Source organism: Arvicanthis niloticus, chromosome 23 (assembly GCF_011762505.2).
Source record: "Arvicanthis niloticus isolate mArvNil1 chromosome 23, mArvNil1.pat.X, whole genome shotgun sequence".
NCBI classification, from domain to species: domain Eukaryota; kingdom Metazoa; phylum Chordata; class Mammalia; order Rodentia; family Muridae; genus Arvicanthis; species Arvicanthis niloticus.
In genome coordinates this window covers 15,765,922-15,787,989 of record NC_133430.1, presented here as the reverse complement: position 1 = coordinate 15,787,989, position 22,068 = coordinate 15,765,922, and the positions used below count along the sequence as shown (strand labels likewise).

General features: G+C 39.1%; 1 protein-coding gene across 1 annotated transcript in view; it reads right to left on the bottom strand.

The window, feature by feature from the left end:
• Btbd7 (BTB domain containing 7) overlaps window positions 1-22,068 on the bottom strand; it is an 85,456-nt gene that overhangs the window by 20,499 nt on the left and 42,889 nt on the right. Inside the window, 3 exon segments of the mRNA XM_076921341.1 lie at window positions 3,856-4,016; window positions 7,080-7,155; window positions 8,583-8,791. Coding sequence (XP_076777456.1) covers window positions 3,856-4,016; window positions 7,080-7,155; window positions 8,583-8,791 — 446 coding nt within the window.

Genomic DNA, 22,068 nt, shown 5'->3' with positions numbered 1-22,068 from the left:
CATTTTATGAAGTCAACATTTCCCTGATAACAAAGACACAACAATAAAAACAACAACAAAAATGCAGTAAGTTGCTACTCATTACGAATGTATTCTGGATTCAGTGACATCTTAATAAAGTACCTGCCATTGGGGCTAGAGAGCAGTGGGTAGAGAGACACTTGCCCCAAGCCTGACCATCTGAGTTCAACTCCTGAAATCCAGAATGAAAGGATAGAACTGACTACTGTCAGTTGTCTCTGACCTCCACATGAATGCCTACATATGGACACGCATACACATAAACAATACATGTTTAAAAAAAGAATACCCACCATCGTTAGGTGGGAACCATCCTAGAGATCCAAGGATAGTTCAAATGTGATGCAATACATTAACGTAACAAAGAAAAAATATAATGATGTCTACAGGTGTAGGAAAAATACAAAGGAGACAAAGATGACCATTCTTGTCATTTCTACTCAGCATAGTACAGAGGTCCTAGCCAAAACAATTCCACAAGAGGAAGAAATAAAAAAAATTCAAGATGGAAAGAAGTTAAAATGTCCTTGTTTGGGGATGACATTTAGAGAGAACCCTGAAGATTTCACACACACACACACACACACACAGAGTTAGATCTTTGGATTTAATAAAAAATTAAGAAAAGTAGTAGGATGCAAAATCAACACACAACAACCAGCAGCATTGCTAACCACTAATAGTGAGCTATATGAAAAAAAGTTGACAAACCATCCCATTTACAGTAGCTACAAAAAAAATATTAAAATACCTAGAAATAGGGACTGAGGATGTTTGTAGAGTGCCTACCTAGCATTCATAATGTCCTAGAGACAATCACGATAACCTGGGTGTGTTGAAACACATCTGCAATCATAGCAGTTGGGAAGTGGAGACAGGAGAATCAGAAGGTAAAAATCATCATTGGCTACATGATGCCCTGTCTCCAAACAAAAACAAACCAAACCAAACAAAAAAAAAGGAACTGAAAATATACAAGTAAATGGTAAGATACCCTAAGTTTATAGATAGGAGAAATACTAAAGTACCCATAATATCCAAAGTAATGTGTATTATACTGTTTGTCAACTTGACAAAAACCTAAACATGCCTGAGGAGACTTCAATTGAGAAAATGGCCTATATGCAAGCCCGTAGGGTGGCTTTTTTTTTTTTTTTTTTTTTTTTTTTTTTTTTTTTTTTTTTTTGCGCGGGGTGGGGGTGGGGGTGGGGGTGGAGGGGTGGGAATGATTGATGTGGGAAGACCCAGCCCAACTGTGGGCTTAGTAGCAAAAAATTAAAAATAAAGACCCATAACAGACATTTTTCGAAAGACATAAAGGATAAAGCAGGTATGTGAAAACATGTTTAACATATTGATCATCAAGAAATGATGTGATGGTTTGAATAGGTAGGGCCCCCTCACCCCTACCCCCAGTCTCATGTTTGAATGCTTGGCCATAGGGAGTGGCACTATTAGGAGGTGTGGCCTTGTTGGAGGAAGTGTGTCACCGTGGGGGTGGGCTTTGAGGTTTCCTATACTTGAAGTTCACCAGTCTCTGGCTGCTTGCAATTAAGATGTAGAACTCTTGGCTCCTCCAGCACCATGTCTGACTGCATGCCTCCATGCTTCCCACCATGATGACAATGGACTGAAGCTCTGAAATTGTAAGCCAGCCTTAATTAAATGTTTTTCATTATAAGAGCTGCCTTGGTCATGGTGTCTCTTCACAACAAAGTAAAAAAAAAAAGTAATGAAGACAGAAGTCATATAAAAAAACATGAGAAGACAGAAAGAGCTGGGCATACTGGTAGCATCTGCTTCTAATCTCAGCACTCTGGAATCAGGGGAAAGTAGATCCCTGTGAGTAGGAAGCAAACTTGGTCTAAACTGTGAGCTCCAGGCCAGGTAAGGCTACTATGGCCTCCATAGACTCACAGATTTAAATGTCTGGTCACCAGACAGTGGCACTATTAGGTGTGACATTGTTGGAGGAAGTGTTGTCATTGGGGGTGGGCTTTGAAGTTTTAAATGCTGAAGCCAGGCACAGTGTCTCTTCCTGCTGCTTGTGGATCCAGATGTAGACTCTTGGTTCCTTCTCTAGCACCATGTTGACTGTGTGCCACCATGTGTCCCTCCATGACAAAAATGAACCAAACTTGTAAGCTAGTTCCAATGAAATGTTTTCCTTTATAAGAGTTGCTATGGTGTGAGTTTGAGGCTAGGACAGCTAGGGCTGCTACAGAGAGAAACCTTGTCTGGGGGAAAAAAAAAAAACAAAACTAAAAAAACTAAAAAACAAACATGGGGAGAAAAAGTTGCCATGGACAGGGTATCTTTTCACAGCAATAGAAAACCTAACTAAGATAGTTACAAAGTAAAACCTTATCTCAAAAAAAAAAAACAAACCAACAACAACAAAAAAAAAGCCCTGTCAAAAACCCCCACCATACACACACAAAACAGGATGTTCCAGAAAGGATATAGACAAAATGAGGTCACTTCACATCATTGGTAGAAAATAAACAGGGCTGCCTTATGGAAAATAGTGTAGAAGTGACTTAAAAAATTAAAAAACACACTTCATATGACTCAACAGAATATACACTGGGCATCTAATGTCATGTCAATCTGCACATCAACAGGCATTATGCTAAGTAAAGCAAGGCAGGCATCCGATCCCACTCATTCATAGAATCTAAGAACAATCTCAAGAAAGTTAAGATCAGATTAGTTGTTACTAGAGGCAGAAGGAAGTACATGGTGTAGATATATGTCAAAAGAAAGTTAATAGAAAAAGTAAGTCTTTATTTATTTATTTTTTACATAGTAGGGTGACTGGGTAACAATAATATATAATCTGCCTTTTAAAACAGCCAAAAGGGCATTCCAAAGTTTCTTATTACAAAGAAATTGCAAACATTTAAGGTGGTAGGTATGCTAACTAAATAGATTTAATCATCACATTATACATAATTGCTCTGAAAACATCCATTACATTACATTGTAGATATATAAGTGTTATGTAAAACTTGGTAAGTTATTTGAGGAGCTGGATAGATGGTTTAAGAGCAATCATGAAGACTGCAGCTTAGATTTCAGCAGTCATATAACAAGCCAGGTATCCTGCAAAGACCTGTAACTCTAGCTCACAGGATTCTGATGCCCTCTATGGGTCTTTGTGCCTAGGTGTACACATGTACATATGTATGTGTATGTATACACACACACACAACCTTTAAAAATTCATTTATTTATGAGTAACATAATCAACTCCATTAATACATATTCCCCAATTTCTCCTGTTATTTTCAAGACAAGGTTGTGGGCCTGGCTGTCCCAGAGCTCACCATGTACATGAGGCTGGCCTTGAACTCAGAGATCCACCTGCCTCTGCTTCCTGAGTATTGAGATTAAAGTTTGCCCAGCTACATTAACCTTCAACTGAGTCTTAAAACGCACTCAAATGACTCGTGTATTAAACATATGAGCCAATGTCCCATATCTAATTTACTACTGTTCTTGAAGTCTCCAAAGGTAATTGCTTTTTGTAGAGACCAAACTGATTTACATTGATAAATGACCAATTAATTCACCTGAAAACTATTTTCTTGGAAGCAAGATCCACTTACCCACTTAACATCAGCATCAAGCAACATCAGTACAAAACATACTTTTTTTGTATTAGATACTGTGGACAAAACGTTGTTCCAAACAGACATTTGTTTGTTTCTTTCATCTGAAAATCTAGTTTTGAGTCTTTTGCTAGTAAGAAAAAGTATTTAAAAAAATTAAACCAGGGTAAGTTTGGCATTTTTCTTTTCCTGAAAGGAACGAAAGAAGAAATGAACTTACTGCATCACTTAAGACCTCGCTGTTTATAGGTAAGATGTGTTCAATTCGCACAAAAGGCAAGAGAGAAGAAAGGATCTCTCTAAGTTCTTCTATGTCCAGGTCTCTTCTTTTCACACCTCTTTTGTTCACACTATGTGCAGTGCCACTCAGTAAGTTTGGCTCTATGAAATAGAAAAGGAAAAGCCTTCAGTGAAATCCCAATTTTCACAGAAACACGCTTTTTCTTTTAAGATATTTTTATCTGTGGATGTGTGTATGGAGGGGTACACATGCTGTGGCACCTCGTGTGAAGGCCAAGACCACTTTCAGGACTTAGTCCCTCCTTCCTGTATGGGATTCAAGCATCAAACATAAGTCATCAGGCTTGGGTAGTAGGCACTTTTACCCACTCAGCCATCTAGGGACAGTCTTGTTTTTCTCTCTATTACATAAAGACTTAGCACCAGACATTGTATGTAAATGTATCTGCTTTAAGAAAAGTTGTAAATAAGTTTAATTTAGTACACAAGTTTTTGGACAAAGAGAAAGTACAGTGTCTACAATACAGGAACATTCTTTATGACTTCTGTACTAAATTCTTTTTATGTATAGTAACTCAAAGTAAGAAAAATGATAATTTTTCTACTTTGCTACAGAATAACACTGAAAGTGTGTGAATAAAAATTTGAGATTACTGTAGAATGTGCTGGGACCAGAGCCTAACATAATCATTATCAGAGAGACCAGAGACTTCATCCAGCAACTGATGGAAGCAGATGCAGAGTCCCAAGGCCAAAAATACTAGGCAGAACTTGGGAAGTGCTGCAGAGGAAGGGGATCAAAGGCACCACAAGAACATGCACTACAGAATCAACTGACTAGGACTCAAGTAGGCTCACAGAGACCAGGGAGCCTGTGGGGTCTGACTCAGGTCCTCTGCATTTGTATTACAGTTGTGTAACTAAGTGTTTTTGTGGGATTCCTAACAGTGGGAATGGGGCCGTCTCTGCCTCTTTTGCCTGCCTTTGGGACACTTTTCCTCCTACCGAGTTGCCTCATCCAGCCTTGATTGAGAATATGTGCTTGTAGCTTGTTATGCTGTATTTGGTTGATGTCCCTGGAAGGCCTGCTCTTTTCTGAGGGGAGGTCAAGTCAGGGGTTGGATCTGGGGGAGAAGGAGGTTGGTAGGGAGAGACTTACGGGAGGAGGGGGAAAGTGCACAGAGAAGAATAAACAAAAAGGAAAAAAGATTTGAGGTTACAAATATATAGTAAGTTGATAAACTTACAAATACTGAAATCTATAAATGAGATTGGTTATGTTGCTATTCAGAATCCTATATTATTTATAATGGCTTTGTAGTTAAAAATTTTCAAATTTGAAAAATGTTGAAGGCCTTTGAAGGGCCACAGGAAAGTGGAGGACTGCTTCTTCCTCTACTCCTTAGGTAGCACGCAGGAGAGAGATCAACAGTTAAGAGTACTTAACTGCTTGAGGATGAGCCAGGTTTGGTTCCCAGTGCCCACATGGAGGCTTACAACCATCTGTAATTCTAGTTCCAGGGAATCTGATGTCCCAGGCATGTAACACAGTACACATACATATGTGCAAGCAAACATATCCATAAACAAATCTAAAAATTAATTTTTAAAAAGTTTAATAGCAGCTTACACAAAATTTTTATGTTTAGAGAATAACTGTAGATAGACTGGCTTGAATATCCTTAGGTAGGTGAACTTCATGATAAGCAAGTTATGGACAAAGTGCTAGGGCTGAGGATGTGGCTCAGCTGGTATGACCTTTGACCAACTGAATGGAGAGCTCTGGGTTGCTGGGTTTTACTCCTAAGAACTTGTAAAACTAGGCACAGTGGTGCACAACTGTAATCCTAGCACTCAGAAAATGGGGGCAGGAGGGACAGAAGAAGTTATATAGGCCTGGGCCATATGAGATCGTATCGCAAAATAAATAAAATGTTGAAAAGTGACAGGAAAAAGACATTTTCCTAATTTATTTCCTAAGTTTATTGATTTAGGTTCAGGATATGGAGGAAGAGAGCACCAGATGGGGAAAAATGAGAGGGCAGTGGTATACCATATAAAAGAACAATACAGAATCCTGCCAACCAAGCCTAACAAGTCACATTCTGGTGGGTGGACAGTCTTCCTCTTGCAAGCTGTACTCTGAATTCCACTCCTGTACCATGACTAATGTGTGCACACCTGTGCATGTGCATATACATGAACACAAACATTAAGTGTGGCAAAAATGAAAAAAAAAATGAGTCATGTATTTCTAAAACCAAAAGATCATATTGTGTATGGAACAACCCAACAGTAACTGGAGAAAATGTTATTAAAAACAAACCAAACAAAACACCTTTTGTGGTGCTAGATGTCCCACATGCTAGGGCTTCACACATACCAAATAAATGCTTTATTGCTGAGCTATACCCTTACTCCCTTATATAACTCCCTCTCTCCCTTTTAGGCTTTTTGAGACAGGTTTCTCTAAATAGCTCTGGCTGGCAAGGAACTCACTATGTAGATCAGGCTGCCCTCAAATCCATATAGATTTGCTATCTCTACTTCCTGAGTGCCAAGATTAAAGTTGTCTGCCACTATACCTGGCCTTTGTATGTTTCTTAATGAAAGTAAAATTTATACAACATAAAATCATGTTAACCATTTTAAAAAGAATGTTCACATTGCATATTCATCATCTATTCCAGAATGTCTTTATGATGTTTCTTTCTCTGACATGTTAATCATTATATTACATTTTGTTGTTGTTTTCTGTTTTCAAAACAGGGTTTCTCTGTGTAGCCCTGGCTGTCCTTGAACTCAGAGATCTGTCTGCCTCTACCTCCTGAGGACTAGGATTAAAGGCATGCATCACCACCAGGTTCTACATAACATTTTTTCTTCTAATAGTCCACAATCACTTAACATTATCATAGACATAAAATGTAATAAAAGCAATCAGAATTTTTTTTTTTTTTGAAAAAAACCTGATATATTTATTTTACCACCTTCCCCTCAACTCCATGAATGTACTTTACTTTTGGTAAAAACAAAACAAAACAAAACAAAACCAACCACCCAACGCCCCCCCCCCCCCCCCCCCAGCCCTCTAGCTTCTTTAGTCCAGTGTGCTTCCAAGACTGGTAAGAATCCCTTCAGCAAGCTTCTGGGATCACTGAAACCTACAGAGGTGACTGGCGCAAGCTTACTTTCTGAACTTACCTCTGTCTGCTATTCTCTTTATCAACTGATGTTCACCCCATTTAATCAGATATTTAAGGATATCTTGTTCACTTGCCTATAATAAAAAAGAATTATTATTTATTTTACTGAAATTAGAAAAATATTTAGTTTTATCACTGACTTTTCATAAATCATCATGTACATTTGAAGTGAAACTTACCACATTAATTTATTTGTACCAGCTGTGTGAAATTCTAGTTACTCCCATTGTCTATCAACAGCGAATGTACAAAATGGCATTCTTTTATTCAATAACCTCAATATCCATTCTTGCTAATGGTTTTATTATTACCATTTTTTAAAAAAATAATGTATATTTTCTACTTTAAAATTTATCTAATTATAGGGGTTCTGTAGGACTAGTCTTTTTTGGGGGACAAGTTGAAGACAAACATCTTCTCCGGTGATGGGAAAAACAACATGACAAATTGTTCATGCAGGTTACAAGGTTTTCTGTGGGTTGAAGAGTGGTCCCTGCAGGACAATTTGTGAAATGGCAATCTCTCTGTATTTTTTTTTAAAGTCTTACAGGACACACAAGCTGCTCTCAAGATGCTTTATTTGTTATGATGGAGCACATAGCTCAAGACAACCATCTGAAAGCACTGGTAAATCCTGACTCCAATAAACATCCTGGTACTGACCAGGACAGTGAGACAGTGAATGAAAAAGATCTTCTACAAGTGAAGGCTAAGTGTTTCAGGACTTATTACTGCAATCAAAGCAATATTGAAGGAGAAGCATAGTGAACAACTTGTTTTTTGGTTTTTTTGTTTGTTTGTTTTTTGTTTTTTTTTTTAATTTAGTTTTAATTCATTTTCTAACCATGGCAATGTCATTTTATAGTCTATCTGGTACACATACAAAGACACAATGGCTCAAAGGGTTTATAGTTTCACAGCATTAAAAGCTGTTGTATAGTTTTTTTTTTTTTAGCTATATTTAAATATTTAAAACCTATTACTAAATTACAATCTAGATTGACTCATATGCTAAAGACACAGAAATAACTGAAAATTGCTCTGCTTAAAGATAAACAGTTGAAAATTCAATTATACTTTAGCAGAACACATACTCTGAGTTCTTGTGATGAGTCGAACAGATTAGCAATGGAATTCCACTCTTACTTTGTGCTGCTTAGTCTATGGTCTATAATCTAAGTATCTAATATTATACCAAAAGAAATCATTATACCAAATGAATCTTACTGGAGAAAGGCAAGACAATCACTCTCAGACTGTGTTCCTGACCTGGTCTGTCTGCTTTGTAGCATAGCTGGGCTTGTTCACAATGTTGAGCCATTATAGCAATGTGCCTGGAGGCCCAAAGTGCCAGAAGGCTTTTAGTGTACAAATATGGAGCAGGTATTCATTAAGCAAAGTCTACTTCTCCCTGCCCCATCCTATAAGAGTGGGGGGGTATGATGACTTTCTTTGTGCACATAGGAATGATGATGGAGGTAAGAGATGAATAAATGATTACCTGTAGGTAGTCAGACTGGATAGCAGTAAGCAGATGGTCTTTGCTGAGCTCATAAAAAACATCCGAAGTCATAACCTGGGATAATTCCTCACAAAGGAAATGCAAAGCTTGCCGGTGCACCCACTTAGAACCATATGGATTCGAGCTCCACTTGAGGATGGCAATTAAGGTATCTAATGAGATGCTCTCAGCAATGATATCCTCACAGCCTAAAAGAGAAGGCAAATACTTCTTAAGATTAATCAGAAATATTACTTATTGAACACTAATGTGTTAGGCTACACAGTTAAAAGTTCCAATAGTTAAAAAAAAATCAAGGATAAATTTCATAGAAATCATCAAGACTTCATGGGATAGGATAACAACAATTAAAACTTCTATAGGAAATCTGATGCCCTACAGAGTCAGATCTACAGGAAAAGGCAGAGAATCCTCCTAGCTATTGAAGAAAACATATATATAAGTGCCAATCCAATAATCCGAATAAAAGTACAACTGAATCACTGGATCAAGGGGAAGAACAGGCTGAAAAGACAGATGTGGGAAAACCAGAAATGACAGAAGGGCACGGACTGGCAGAGCACCAAGATCTAAAGAGATGGTTTAAGCCCCTAGAAGACAGGCAAAACACACTTGATATTCTTTTGAGTTTAATTCTGGTAAATTGAGAAAGTAGGAAAATAAACCAAAAACCCATAAAAAGCAACCATGCCATTTTAAGAGCTCAAAGAAGAAAGTAAAAAAAAAAAAAAAAATCTGAGATTAGTCAGTTATTCTCCTTAAGAAAAATCACTTTAAAATATAAAAATACATGGTCAGGCATCATGGCACATACCTTTAATCCCAGCACTTGGGTACCCAAAACAGGAGGATCTGTGGGAGTTTGAGGCCAGTCTGGTCTACATTATGAGTTTCAGAGTAGCCAGAGCGAACAAAACAAAACACAACAAAACACAACACAACAAAACACAACACAACACAACAACAAAACCCAGAAACCCTGTCCCACCCTCTCTCCCCAACTATGAGTGACAAAAACTGAAAGGACAGAAAGGACTAAACAGAAACATTTCAGTTTACTATGAAGAATTCTAATGATATAAAAAACAAAAAAGAACAACAACAAAAAACCCAAACATTTAAACCCACCACTGATAACAACAACAACAACAACAAAAATATGGCTACCCAAACTGTACTGTACAGGGAGTCTTAAAAAATAAAAACCAAAGATATCAATGATGATACTTCCAGAGTTGAACATTCAAGGTTCAAAGTGACAGAGAATGACTCTCATATTCAGGTGATATAAGAGTATTAGTGGGCATTTGGCACCGGCTTGCCTCTTCCTTTTTTCTGATACACTACTACTAGATGAAGGGACACAGCATAAATAACTGTGCCACATGATTTCCACAAAGCATTTAACAAAACATTTCATGATGATGTTAATACCACAAACAAGGATGCTGTCTTCAATGTATCTTTATAGAACCTTTTGCACGTGGTAGTCAATAAAATCTGCTGGATACACAAGTCAGATCCTTGCAGATATGTGATACAAAAAAGAACAGTGCTTAGAGGAACAGCTTGTAAACAGCACCACTTAGAGGGGAGTGGAGCAGATATAAATGACCTGTGTTTGCCATTATAAATCTGGATGAAGATATGAAAACTGTGTTCAAAAATATTCGGATGATTGAATCCGGAAAGCACTGTTACCAGGACACTGCACAGCACAATCACAGCTGGCTATACAGATCAGTCAAAATGAAATCAAATAAAGCTAGGAAAAATGATGAATTTCTACACTTAGAATGATGAAAATTGCTACACAGTGGATGATAGAAATAAACGAGCTTAACAGAGAGCAGTCTCTGGGTATTTTCACTGCCTGAAAAAGAAAGGTGGTATGGTTGTTATAAAACTGAAGCACTTTTGGGTTTCAGTTCTCCACAGAGCCTAAGGTAGTATTGCTCTCTTGTGTTTTCTAGATGGGCACTGATCAAATCACAGAATGCTAAGAGGTAGCAACAGAGTGCAGAGTGATACTTGTTACAGAGAAAAAACTCTCAGGAAACACATTATACAATTTACATAAGAGAAACCTAAGTAAAGATGTAAGAGATATTGCTACATGCCCAGTGGGCCTTCACTAGGCCGAGAAAAAAAGACTGACTACTATTGTTCTAAGGACAGACCCTACAACCAGCTGGGTGTTAGAAGGGAGACTTGGGCTCAATAACAAGAAATTATTACAACCACAATTTCTCTCTTCTCTGTTTCAGAGATCCTTCTAGAAAAGCAGGAGCAGAAATGGGCTTAGCAAGTTAGAAACAGAGTACAAGGAATCTTTACACTGAACAGGAACCAAGGTCAGAAGATATCTAAGCCACTTCAGTTTTAGAAAATAGCCACAGAGCAAATCCAAAATTCAGCCATCTAATCTAAACATTAAAATAACATCTTTGAGGGAGATGCTTTTAGAGGGTTTCTCCACTGATAGGTCCCCATGCTTCAGTAGGTTGTCCCACACCTAATACATATAGGTCTGCACTCACTGAACGTAGTGGGTTGCTAAAAAAAAAAAAAGACATCAAATTAGAAGGGTGATTTATTAGGAGGGGTGTGGGAGGAGACAGAGGAGAGTAAACAGAGGGAACATATATGATCATATTTCATTGCATGCCTGTATAAAATTCCCAAGAAGAGAAAAATCATCATAAGCATCACCGAGATGACACAATGAGATCTGTTGTACGTGATATCAAAAGGCACAAACATGTTGAGGAAATATGCAAAGCATGGACAAGTTCTGAAGAGACCTTATGATTTCATGGTGAGCCAAGCTGAGGGCAGATCTTATCTAAAAGGCAGTGAGGAACTTTTGCCAGGATGGAGTTTAAATTTAGAGATTGGAGTAGAAGTCAGTTGAGAATCAATCGACAGGAAAAGCTATCACAGATGTGTCTGGAAATGAAGCAGGGGGGAAACAATCCTATTAAACAAGAATGTTGCAGAGGAAAAGAGAAAAATGACATCATTACCCTAAATTTAAGATTAAGATTACAAAGAGGCATATTAAGGAAGGAAGAAAGGGCTTTAAAATCAAGGAGGCTAGACTTAAAACCCCAGCTATGGTCAGGCGTCATGGAACATGCCTTGAATTCTAGCATGCAGGACACTGAGGTAGGGGGACTGCCAGACCAGGCTATATACAAGATTCTAAAGCAAGCAAACAAATGAGCAAAATCACCTTGGTATTATGTAACTCTCCGAGGCAAAATTTTCTCTATGAAAGTGGGCTTATGACTATATATATGACATTTTTCACTCATTCAAGCATTCTGGAGCACCTAGGTGCTGAACATCAATGGGCACATAGCTCTTATTCCTGCCCATACTAATAATAATATTGGGTATAGTTTGTATTGTCAAAGTTAATACGTTATGGTAAAGAAACCATCTTAGGCTGCCAAGATCCTCAGCAGTGACAGCATCTTGTATAAACCTGGTGGCCTAAATTTGATTCTAGAACCCATGTGAAGGGTGAAGAAAGAATTCGACAAAGTTGCTTTTGACCTTGACATGTGCACCACAGCATGAATCCCTACTACAAACACACTTAAACAAAAAGATAAAAATAGCCAGGTGGGGTGGACATGTCTTTAATTCTAGCACTTGGGAACCAGAGACAAATGGAACTTTGTGAATCTGAGACCAGGACAGACCTTGTTTCCCCTTAAACCCAAAGGGAAAAAAAAATGTCTTTGTCAAGGTTAAAAAACAGGGGACCAAAACCATACATAAAGCAGTCAGGCAGGAAAAGGCTGTCATGAGAAGGCCACTAAGTGAGATTCAAGGGCTTCCCAGAGTTTCACTTTTCCTGGTATATTTGAATTAGACTTCTAGGTCCAAATACACATTCAAAGATGGCCAGATTCTTGAGGACAAAAAGAACACCAACACAAATCCCTTCAGGTCATGGTATAGGTGAAAATGTCCATTTATATACAGTGTAGGTACTCACTCAGAGTCAGTAGAATGTCACATATGCTACCTTCACATTTCTCAAACCATCTCCTGCCAAGAAGCAGGGTTTTTTTTTTTTTTGGGGGGGGGAGTGGAAGTGAAGGGGGAGGTAGGGCAGGGGTTAGTGTATATGTGAGTATACGGATCTGCACTCGCTCACTTGAGCGCTTGTGTGTGGGTGTCAGAATTTAACATGGATTGCCTTCCTCAATCACTTTCTATTTTATTTTGATACAAAGTCTTTCACTGAACTTAAACCACATTATTTGACTACTCTGGCTGGCCAGCCTATCTGTATCTGCCTCCCCAGTGCTGGGACTTTACACAGAAGGCTGCTATGCCAGGCATTTAACATGAGTATGAGGCACATGACTAGAATTTTCGTCCTCACACTTGCATGCAAATCACTGTCCTAACTAATTCATCCATCACTGGATGGTGAAGTTTTGGTTGGTTGGTTGGTTGGTTGTTTGGATGAAGACAGGGCTCATGTGGCTCAGGCTGGTGACTTTGAGCATCTGATCTTCCTGTCTCCATTCTTCAAGTGCTAGGATTACAGATATGCACTGCCATACATAGTTTAAGGAACAGAGTTTTCTTTGTTCAGCATCTTTATGAATTTCCACTCTGTTAGAGCCTAATACTTAAAAAATTCAGCAAAAAAAAAAACAAAAAACAAAAAAACACTGCTTGAATGTGGTAACATCAAATTGCTTGAAAAAATTTTATACTTACACTCAAATTTCTGTATTCCCCCCCCCCCCCCCCCCCACTTTGAACCCACTTCAGATTGTTTTGTTAAGACACTTTCTCTTTTGGGGACTAGCCACTTGGTCCCTTACCTATGGTCAAGGGAGACCACTCTATGTTAATCAGGAGGACAACGAGCAGCACTGGAAACAAACTACTCTTGTTGACCCAGAGTGGCCGTAGCTGTTGACCCAGAGTGGCCGTAGCTGTCCACTACCGCAAAGCCTGAGAGAAATCAGCATAGACTGTTTATGCCACTGGTTCTCAGGATGTTTGGAAAAAAACCAAACCTCTACTCAGATAGATTTTAGCCATGATGTCACAACACTAGCAGACTGTATGAAGTCAATTTCTTTAAATATTTTGCTTGTATGATACCCATACTTTACAGATCCAGTTCCTACTTCAAGTCTTTCTTTTTTTTTTTCAGCAGTTTTTTTCTCCTTTATACAGACTAGAAATTTACTTTTAATTAAGCTACAAAATAAAAGTGAATGAACGATAAAGGCTGAGATATAAAAAAGTAAAAACTTAAAACTTATTAAGATATGATTGTGACGGTTATATAAAATAGGATTATGTTTTTATTATTAAAAACTTAAGAAAAATTTCTAGCCCTGTGTGCCGCTCACCTTTATCTCAGGATTCAAGAAGCAGAGGCAGGAAGATCTCTGGAATTTGACTAGCCTAGTGTATATACTAAGTTTCTGGACAGCCAGGACTACACAGGGAGACCCAGTCTCAAAACTAAAGAAATCAAATCTTCTTCATGTCCCTCTGCACTCTGACATCTCATCAACAGCATCAGGACCTGACTCCTGAGCATGTCTTCACAGACGCTTACCCAGAAACAATGAGGAACCTTTGCCTGCTCCTGGACATCAGGCAATATATAAGCACATTCTGATTTAGTTTCATACCAGACTTGGGGAAGGGAAAAAAAAAGGGGGGCGGGGGGAGGAAGAAACAGGAAAGAAAGGAAAGGAGTAGTAAAAGGAGATTACAGTTCACCACAACATAAAACAAAACTCCAACTTTAGTACAAGTTTGGCCTGGGACTCACCATGGTGACTCCTCCATGACACCAGAAATGAAATCAAAATTTAAAATATAAATATAAATATAAATTGGCTTGAGGAAAAGTTGTTTCTGCTCTCCTTACTAACCTCCATATAGATTATGAAACAACAGGGACATGAGACTATTAATAAGCAGGAGAAGGAAATAGGTTTTAATTTGAGCTATTACATCACTTTTTTCTCTTTTTTGAGACATAAAGAGTCTTGCTATGTAGTTCAGGCTCATCTAAAACTTGCTATTCAGCCCAGGTTGGCCTCAAATTTACAATCTTCTTGTCTCAACCCCCTAAATGCTGGAATTAGAGGTATGCACCACTAAGTCCAGTTTGTACTGTTCACTCTTCCTATCATCCTATCTATCATCCTATCTGTGTTAAGATAGCATAGTCTCAGTTGAGGTAGGCTACATAGTAAGACCTCATCCCAAAACAATTCTCCATGAGTCTCACTGTGTGTTCTGAAATAATTCACCAAGCATTCCTGGGATTACAAGGCTGGTGAAATGGCTCAGAGTGATGACACTCACTACCAAGCTTGGTGACCTGAATTCCATTCCTTGAACCCATATGGTAGGAGAACTGACTCCTGCAACTTGTCCTCTGCCTTTCACATGAGTATTGTGACATGCAAGTAAATGAGAGTGATCAGCACATGTGCATGAGTGCACCCCCTTCCCTCCCCAAACAAACAAACAAACAAACAAACAAACGTTTTTAAAAGGCAACAGTAGGACTTAGCGGTTAAGAGCACTAGCTGTTCTTCCAGAGGTCCTGAGTTCAATTCCCAGCACCCACATGTTAATTCATTACCATCTACAAAGGGATCTGATGCCCTCTTCTGTCATGCAGGTATACATGTAGCTGAGCAATCATATATCAAACAAACAAGGGCAACAGTATAAAGTATAAAATATAGATCTGAACAACTGTCCCTCTGGTCATTGTTCATTGTCACCCCTTGAGAGTGTTCTTTCCTATACACTGCAATAAATTCTGTCTTCTAAACTCACATTGTGTGTCATATCTGAATTCTTTTGAAAGAGATCACAGGGAACAAGGGTCCAACGGGTTGGGGGGTGGGCAGAGTTGAGATCTCAAGGACACTCTGACCTCAATATCTAGTCCATGAATTCCAATGACTCTTCTTTCAAAATACTCTTAGGGCTTTTTATCTTTCCTCTTATGCTCTTAACCATTCCTACTAATAACACCTATTTTTGAATCCTCAGAATCTCACATATCAACTCCTAAAGTTTTCTTTCTACTTTCTGCATTTCCCAAGTATCCACACCACACACATGGTTGAAAGGTCTGTGAAACACTGCTACCATCACACCATCCCTACATAACTATTTTAAAAAGGAAAGCAGAAATCCCAAGTCCAAGGCAAAAAAAGAATCATACATGCAGGCTAGGAGACAAGCTAACCTATGCGTCTGTTTTAAATGGCCAGTCTTTGGACTCTGAACTGTGTGGGTAAGTGCTTCTCTTTACTCTTCCTTGGAAGGACACTTCTTAAGAGTTTTCCCATCTTCCCAGTGTCACTCCTTCCTGCTCTTGGGAAATAGTTACCAAATGAACATCCTGCATTCAATCATTTGAGCTATGCTTTTGTCAGGAACTGCGGGAAACAGGAGAAATTCCCAGACAAGAACAGTTGTAACAAAAAATACCCTAGAAAACCAAGTTTCTTAAGTGAAATTCTAGAACTATGTATGGATTGATGACAAAAGTTCCCCATCCTATATGAAATGGGGAGGTGATCATGTCATGCTTTGTGAGCAGAAATGAAGAGTGAAAGAGCTTAGACCTCAGTACTGGTTGATTTTAACTAAGTTACAAAGGCCACAATGAGAAAGGAAGGAAGGGAGGGAGGGAGGGAGGGAGGGAGGGAGGGAGGGAGGGAGGGAGGGAGGGAGAACAAACTAAGGGCTTGAATTAGCCAATTCTTAAATGCACAGGTTGAATCTTTAAAAGTCTGAAGATTTCAAAGTCAGTATTAAAAAAAAAATCTGATTTCATGAAGGGGCAAATGTAGACTATATACCTCAAGATCAAGCTTGGCTCAAGGCTCTCAACTACAAACAACTCACAGGAAACCCCCACAGTCATCTAGGATAAAAAACTCCATGTCTTGAAAGGCATACAAGGACAAAGAAACCTAGACCAGGAGTATTTGTATGGAAGAACAAAGAATGGTAAGCCCTAAGATTCACCCCTATATTCTAGGCTAGTAGAATGAACTCCTCTGTACTGGCTGGTTTTGTGTGTCAACTTGACACAACTTAGAATCATCAGAAAAGGGCCCTCAGTTGAGAAAATGCCTCTCTGAGATCTAGCTATAAAGCACTTTATCAATTAGTGGGCTAAACCCATTGTGGGTGGTGCCATCCCTGGGATGGTAGTCCTGGGTTCTATAAGTAAGCCGACTGAGCAAGCTATGGGAAGCAAGCCAGTAAGCAGCATCCCTCTGTGGCCTGTGCTCCTGCCCTGTTTGGGTTCTTGTTCTGACTTCCTCCAATGATGGACTATGAACTGGAAGTTTAAGTTGAATAAACCCTTTCCTCCACAATTTACTTATTGGTCATGGTGCTTGACTGCAGCAATAGAAACCCTAATAAGACATCCTTCAATTTCACACTGGAATCAAGCAGCTGCTTTTGTCTGGAGACTGGGCTTGTTGGTCCTCTTCATGATCTGCTGCCTCTTCTCACTACCTTGTAATCTCCAATCTGAATCAAGTTCACGGTGAACAGACCGAGTGGGAAAATCAGTTTCTGTTTTGTAATGCAGTTATGCAATGCAAGAGTCACCCACATACACTGGCAGGTGTACCTATTAGTTAGATCAGGAAAGTGCTCAAGCAGAACCCAAAGGATTCACTAGGGCATCTTCGGGTGCTTTATTGTCTGGTGGTAACAAAAACCTAGTAATGATGTCAAAGAGAAAGAGCTCAGAAACCTCTGGGATTAAGGTGTGGGTTACCCCACCTGGAAGCTTCCTTTGATTGGCTAAAGTATTGGCAAAGGGGAAAACAACTCTAAACAGGTGAGGGAAGAGGCTGCACTGGTTTTCAATGTTTCATCTAGAGTAAGACTGAACTATTTCCCTCAGTCTCCAACCCAGTACTGTCCCAAGTTAGTCAGCCAAAGAAGGAACATGTAGCTTGGAAGCAGACAGAAATAGCCGTCAATACTCTGTAAAAGTCACCACAGCAAGGTTCAAGGAAAGGTGGATGAAAACATGCCGTGACTACTGTCTTGTGTAGTTCACGACCAGCTTTTACCCTTTGCAACTCTGCTAGCCACCACTAAGTGCATGGCAGCAGTCTCATGGACAGACAGCTATCCTTCCTAACAGATGCACTTCAGCAGCTGGCTGAGCTTGGTTTCTTGGGTCCACAACCCATCCAGTCCTCGTTACCATTCCTTCAGTACTTTGCTTCCTCAGCTTCCCTCTCAACCATGTAAAGCTTAGTTCTAATCATAAAAAGGAATCGGAATTCCCAGTCAGTTTTGGAAACTGGACCCTGGCTAATTCTACTATTGTCCCCAAACCAAATCTTTTGTAGAGTCCATGTCATCAGGCCAGCTATGATAAACTGAGTTTAATCAACCACACAAACTGATATGCATCCCAGAAATAGAATTTTAGCAACCCTGTACCTACCTTACATCCACTCTGCCTTCTATTACAGTGAGCCAGTTTCAAAAGTCTACCAGACCTTGCTCCAGCCACACCTTTGAACATTTTGCTTTCTGCTACAGAAATAATCACAACCTGGAGTAGCTACCTCCAGAAATCTGCTAGATAGATATCTACACATAGGGAAAGTGTAAATACTTTTCCAACAGGAAGGATGGAGGATAAATGTCCCCTTTTCTTCCCTGTGGACAATTCTGAGTAGTATACCATCCCCACTCCTCCTGAGAGGAATATTAAGTCCAGTCAGACATACCAGCGATTACCTCAGAACACGTAATTATATTGGCTCTCTCATTCCACTTAACCTTTCCTAACCACAGGCCTATTCTCTACAAGAACTTCCTAGAATAAACTATCTTCAAGCAAGTCTTTATCTAAGGACCAAGGTTATGGAGGAACTTAGATTAAGATACCACAGACACAAAAACTTGAAAAGGTTAGTGAGATGAGATCAGTGGGTAAAGGTACTTGTGACATCTGCCTGACTATCTGAGTTCAATTCCCAGAAGCCATACAAAAGTGGTAGGAGCAAATCACTTCACAGGAAGACTACCATTGAGTTCAAGTTCAAAGCAAGCCTGGGCTACCGTGTAATACCCCGTCTCATAAGACTACTTAGATTGCTTTATATGCTTTGAATAGTTTTAATTATCAAAATGAGTGTGATTTTGAGTTTGGTGGTTGTATCAAAATTCCTCTGGGAGAGAGGTCAAGCTAAACATTTAATAATTTCTGGTTACTGGACCAAGGACATGCCACTTTGGGAGATAGGCTCTGCATTTGTTTTGACAGGAAAGGAGAAAAGGCTTTGGACCCCTTTCAGAGTGATAATGGATCAGATATGACAGGGGGAGACCCTCTGAAGAACTAGAAAAATTCAAGAGAGTCAAACAGGACAGGCACTGTGCCTATGCAATTCATTTAAGAATACAAAGCTTAGACCCAGTCCTTCTAATAACTGCTATTAAAACTGTTCTTAGATGATTAAGTAACACAAGTTAAGGGCCAGATAGCAAACTCATGGTTATGTTAGATTCTGATTTAATTATAAGAAGCTGTTTTTGATATTATTCAATTAGAAATACCTAAGAGTAGTCAAGGTTTAACCGTTTAGATTACCTTATATAGTCTTCAAAAACATCAGAAATCCACAGAATGTGACATTTAATGTTATTTAATCACTTTACAATTAGACATGTCTGATCCTGACAGCACTCCCTTCTTGGTTCAAAGAAGAAACTGAGCAATCTTCACCTCCAAGTGAGGTTGCTTATTGTGGCAAGGTAGTCACTGGGCAGAAACTGCCTATTTCATCTGTAGACAAAATACTGTCCAGGAAAAGGACACATTATGCAGAACAGTCGACTGTTAGCTCTGCCAAGACAGGGTAAACAGCTCTTCATAATCCTGTTCTGCAAAGGTCTGTCAGATGATTCTGGCCAGAAAGCTGAAAACTGATGCTCCAACACTTTGAAGAATTAGGAGGCTGTCCAGGTAGTCAGCTGTCTCTACAATTGTCTAAGTTTGAGAAGCAATGTTTGGTGCTTCCTATATGCCCAGGTAATGCTTAAATCATTCTCAGATTTCTGATGGAGTTGAAGACTAGTTACAGTCTCATATTCAAACTCAAATTGTTTAACATTAAGAGGTTATAGAGTGGAAGACATGGTTTTCAGATGGCGTTACTGGCTAAAATCTAAACATAATCTAGGGATAGAATCGTAATTCTGTAAGTTAGGAATGATGGTAGAGTACTTTATCTAATTGACAAATATGTTGGATTGGATGCCATTTGTAGACCATACTTTGCAATTTACACAATTGTTATGGTTTTGTTCAATTTATGTCTGGGAGAAGAAGAGTTTTTTCTTTTTTAATTGAACAGAAAAGGTGAGGTGTAGGGTTGGTCCTGATGCTAAGGTCCTATTCCCCAATTGGTTCTTGATCTGTCAGTAAAGAAGCCATGAACCAATTGCTGGGTGGAAGGGATAGGTGGGACTTAGAGGTCTCTGGAGGCAAGAGACAGATGCAAGGGACGAGTGTTCGCCAGGCTTCTGATGGAACAAAATTGACCAGCCATGTGAGATCTCGAAACTGAGTTGCCACACAGCCTGCCAGGCATGTGGTCAGGGCGTTTAGCAGGGACTAGATGTAACTGAGCATTAAAGTTTAGGTGGGAGGGGCAGAGCTAAGAGTATTGATAAGGGCATGCTAGCATCGGAGGTTTAGTGATTGATGGCCAACAACTGTGCCAGAAGGCAAGTCGAAAATGAACTACTGTGTGTCTGTGTCTTTTATTGGTGGATTCAAGAGAAACTGGGTGGGGCTGGTAGCAGAGCCCATTTTGGAGGGAGCTTAGGTGGGATAGCAAAAGCTACATGCAACATAACACCAATTAACAATTAAAATTTAGTTCATCATTTGGGATTTTGGTCAAATGAATGGATCATCTGGTCCTGGATTCCAGGTTTCCTTTCTAGACTTTCATTTTAAAAGACTTGATTGTTGAGCTGGGTGCTGAACTCTATACAAGATATGCTACTGACACTACACCTCTTAATCTCAAGAGCCTAACAAGTTTCTAGAAGAATAGACACAGAAGTGTATGAAAGCCTATGCACTTCTCACATTCTGAGCAGTCCAATTTAAAATAAAAAACATTTTAATAAATTTGTGGCTGAGGAGTTGTCTCTATTTCTGTCCCTTTACAGAAATCTCTTATGAAGACTAGCTCATATGAAGACTTCTTTTTCACTCTTCACAGCCCTCACTAACCTAGTGCTTGGTTTTGTATTAGATTCTATCAGTACAGCAGGAACATTTACAAGGAAGTTTGACATAAGAATAGCCATTGTTCATCCCAGGTTTACCATAAGTTACTCAATGTAGGAAGCACTAGGTGTACAATATCTAAGCCTAGGAGCAGTCTTACAAACAAGATGGCATTATCCACATTTTTCAGATCAGCAAGCAAAATTTCACACATATAGCTAAAGGCAACTGGAGATAGGTCTTAAACTATATATATAAACAAACTATGCACATAAAATAAAAACAAACCTTTAAAAAAATAGCTCCCTGGATGTACAGGGAACAGGAATCAAATCCTGGCCTTAATATTTCACCTGTAACATTATTTTTCTACTTTCAGTTTATATATGACAATAGAACCATCACCAGTGAGTAAATAAATCCTCCTGAATAAATGAATACAGTACATAAAGACTTAGTAGACACTTGGAGTCTGGCTCATTGGTAGAGTGCCTACTAGCATGTAAAAGGCCCTGGGCCTGATCCATGGTATACATACACATAAGAGAGAGGGGAAAAAAGGTAATTTTTGACCTATTTATAGATTTGTATCTGCTTACAAAATTATGAATATAAAAAAATCCCATTTCCAGAACACTTATGATCTCTGTATCTTGTAGCCAAAGATTTTTCCAAAAATGTAATGCAATCAGTCCACAAGACTTGTTTTAGTGAGGGGAAGACTGCATGATCTACAAAACTTGCTATATCAGCCTTGGTTGCCTTACTTCTTGCCATACCTTGCTCATCTTTGCATTGTCATCATCCTTCAACCAAAAGTATCTGTATCCTCTTCCCACTTTGTCTCTAGACCTTTGGATCTGCTGTTCTGTCTACTCCTAATCATTATGGGACTATTCATTCCCCAGGTCTTGCTTTTCTGGGAAGTTCTTGTCTCTCTGCTGCGTTTCTCTGCCTCCCACCATGCTCCATCAGTATCCATTGCTGTGTGCTGTGAAGGCACTTTTGCTACAATTACCTAGTGATACACTGGACTGGGTATTCATTCCTTTAAATGCTTTTTATTTTTTAAGATTTATTTTACACACACACACACACACACACACACACACACACACACACACACACACACTGTAGCTGTCTTCAGAC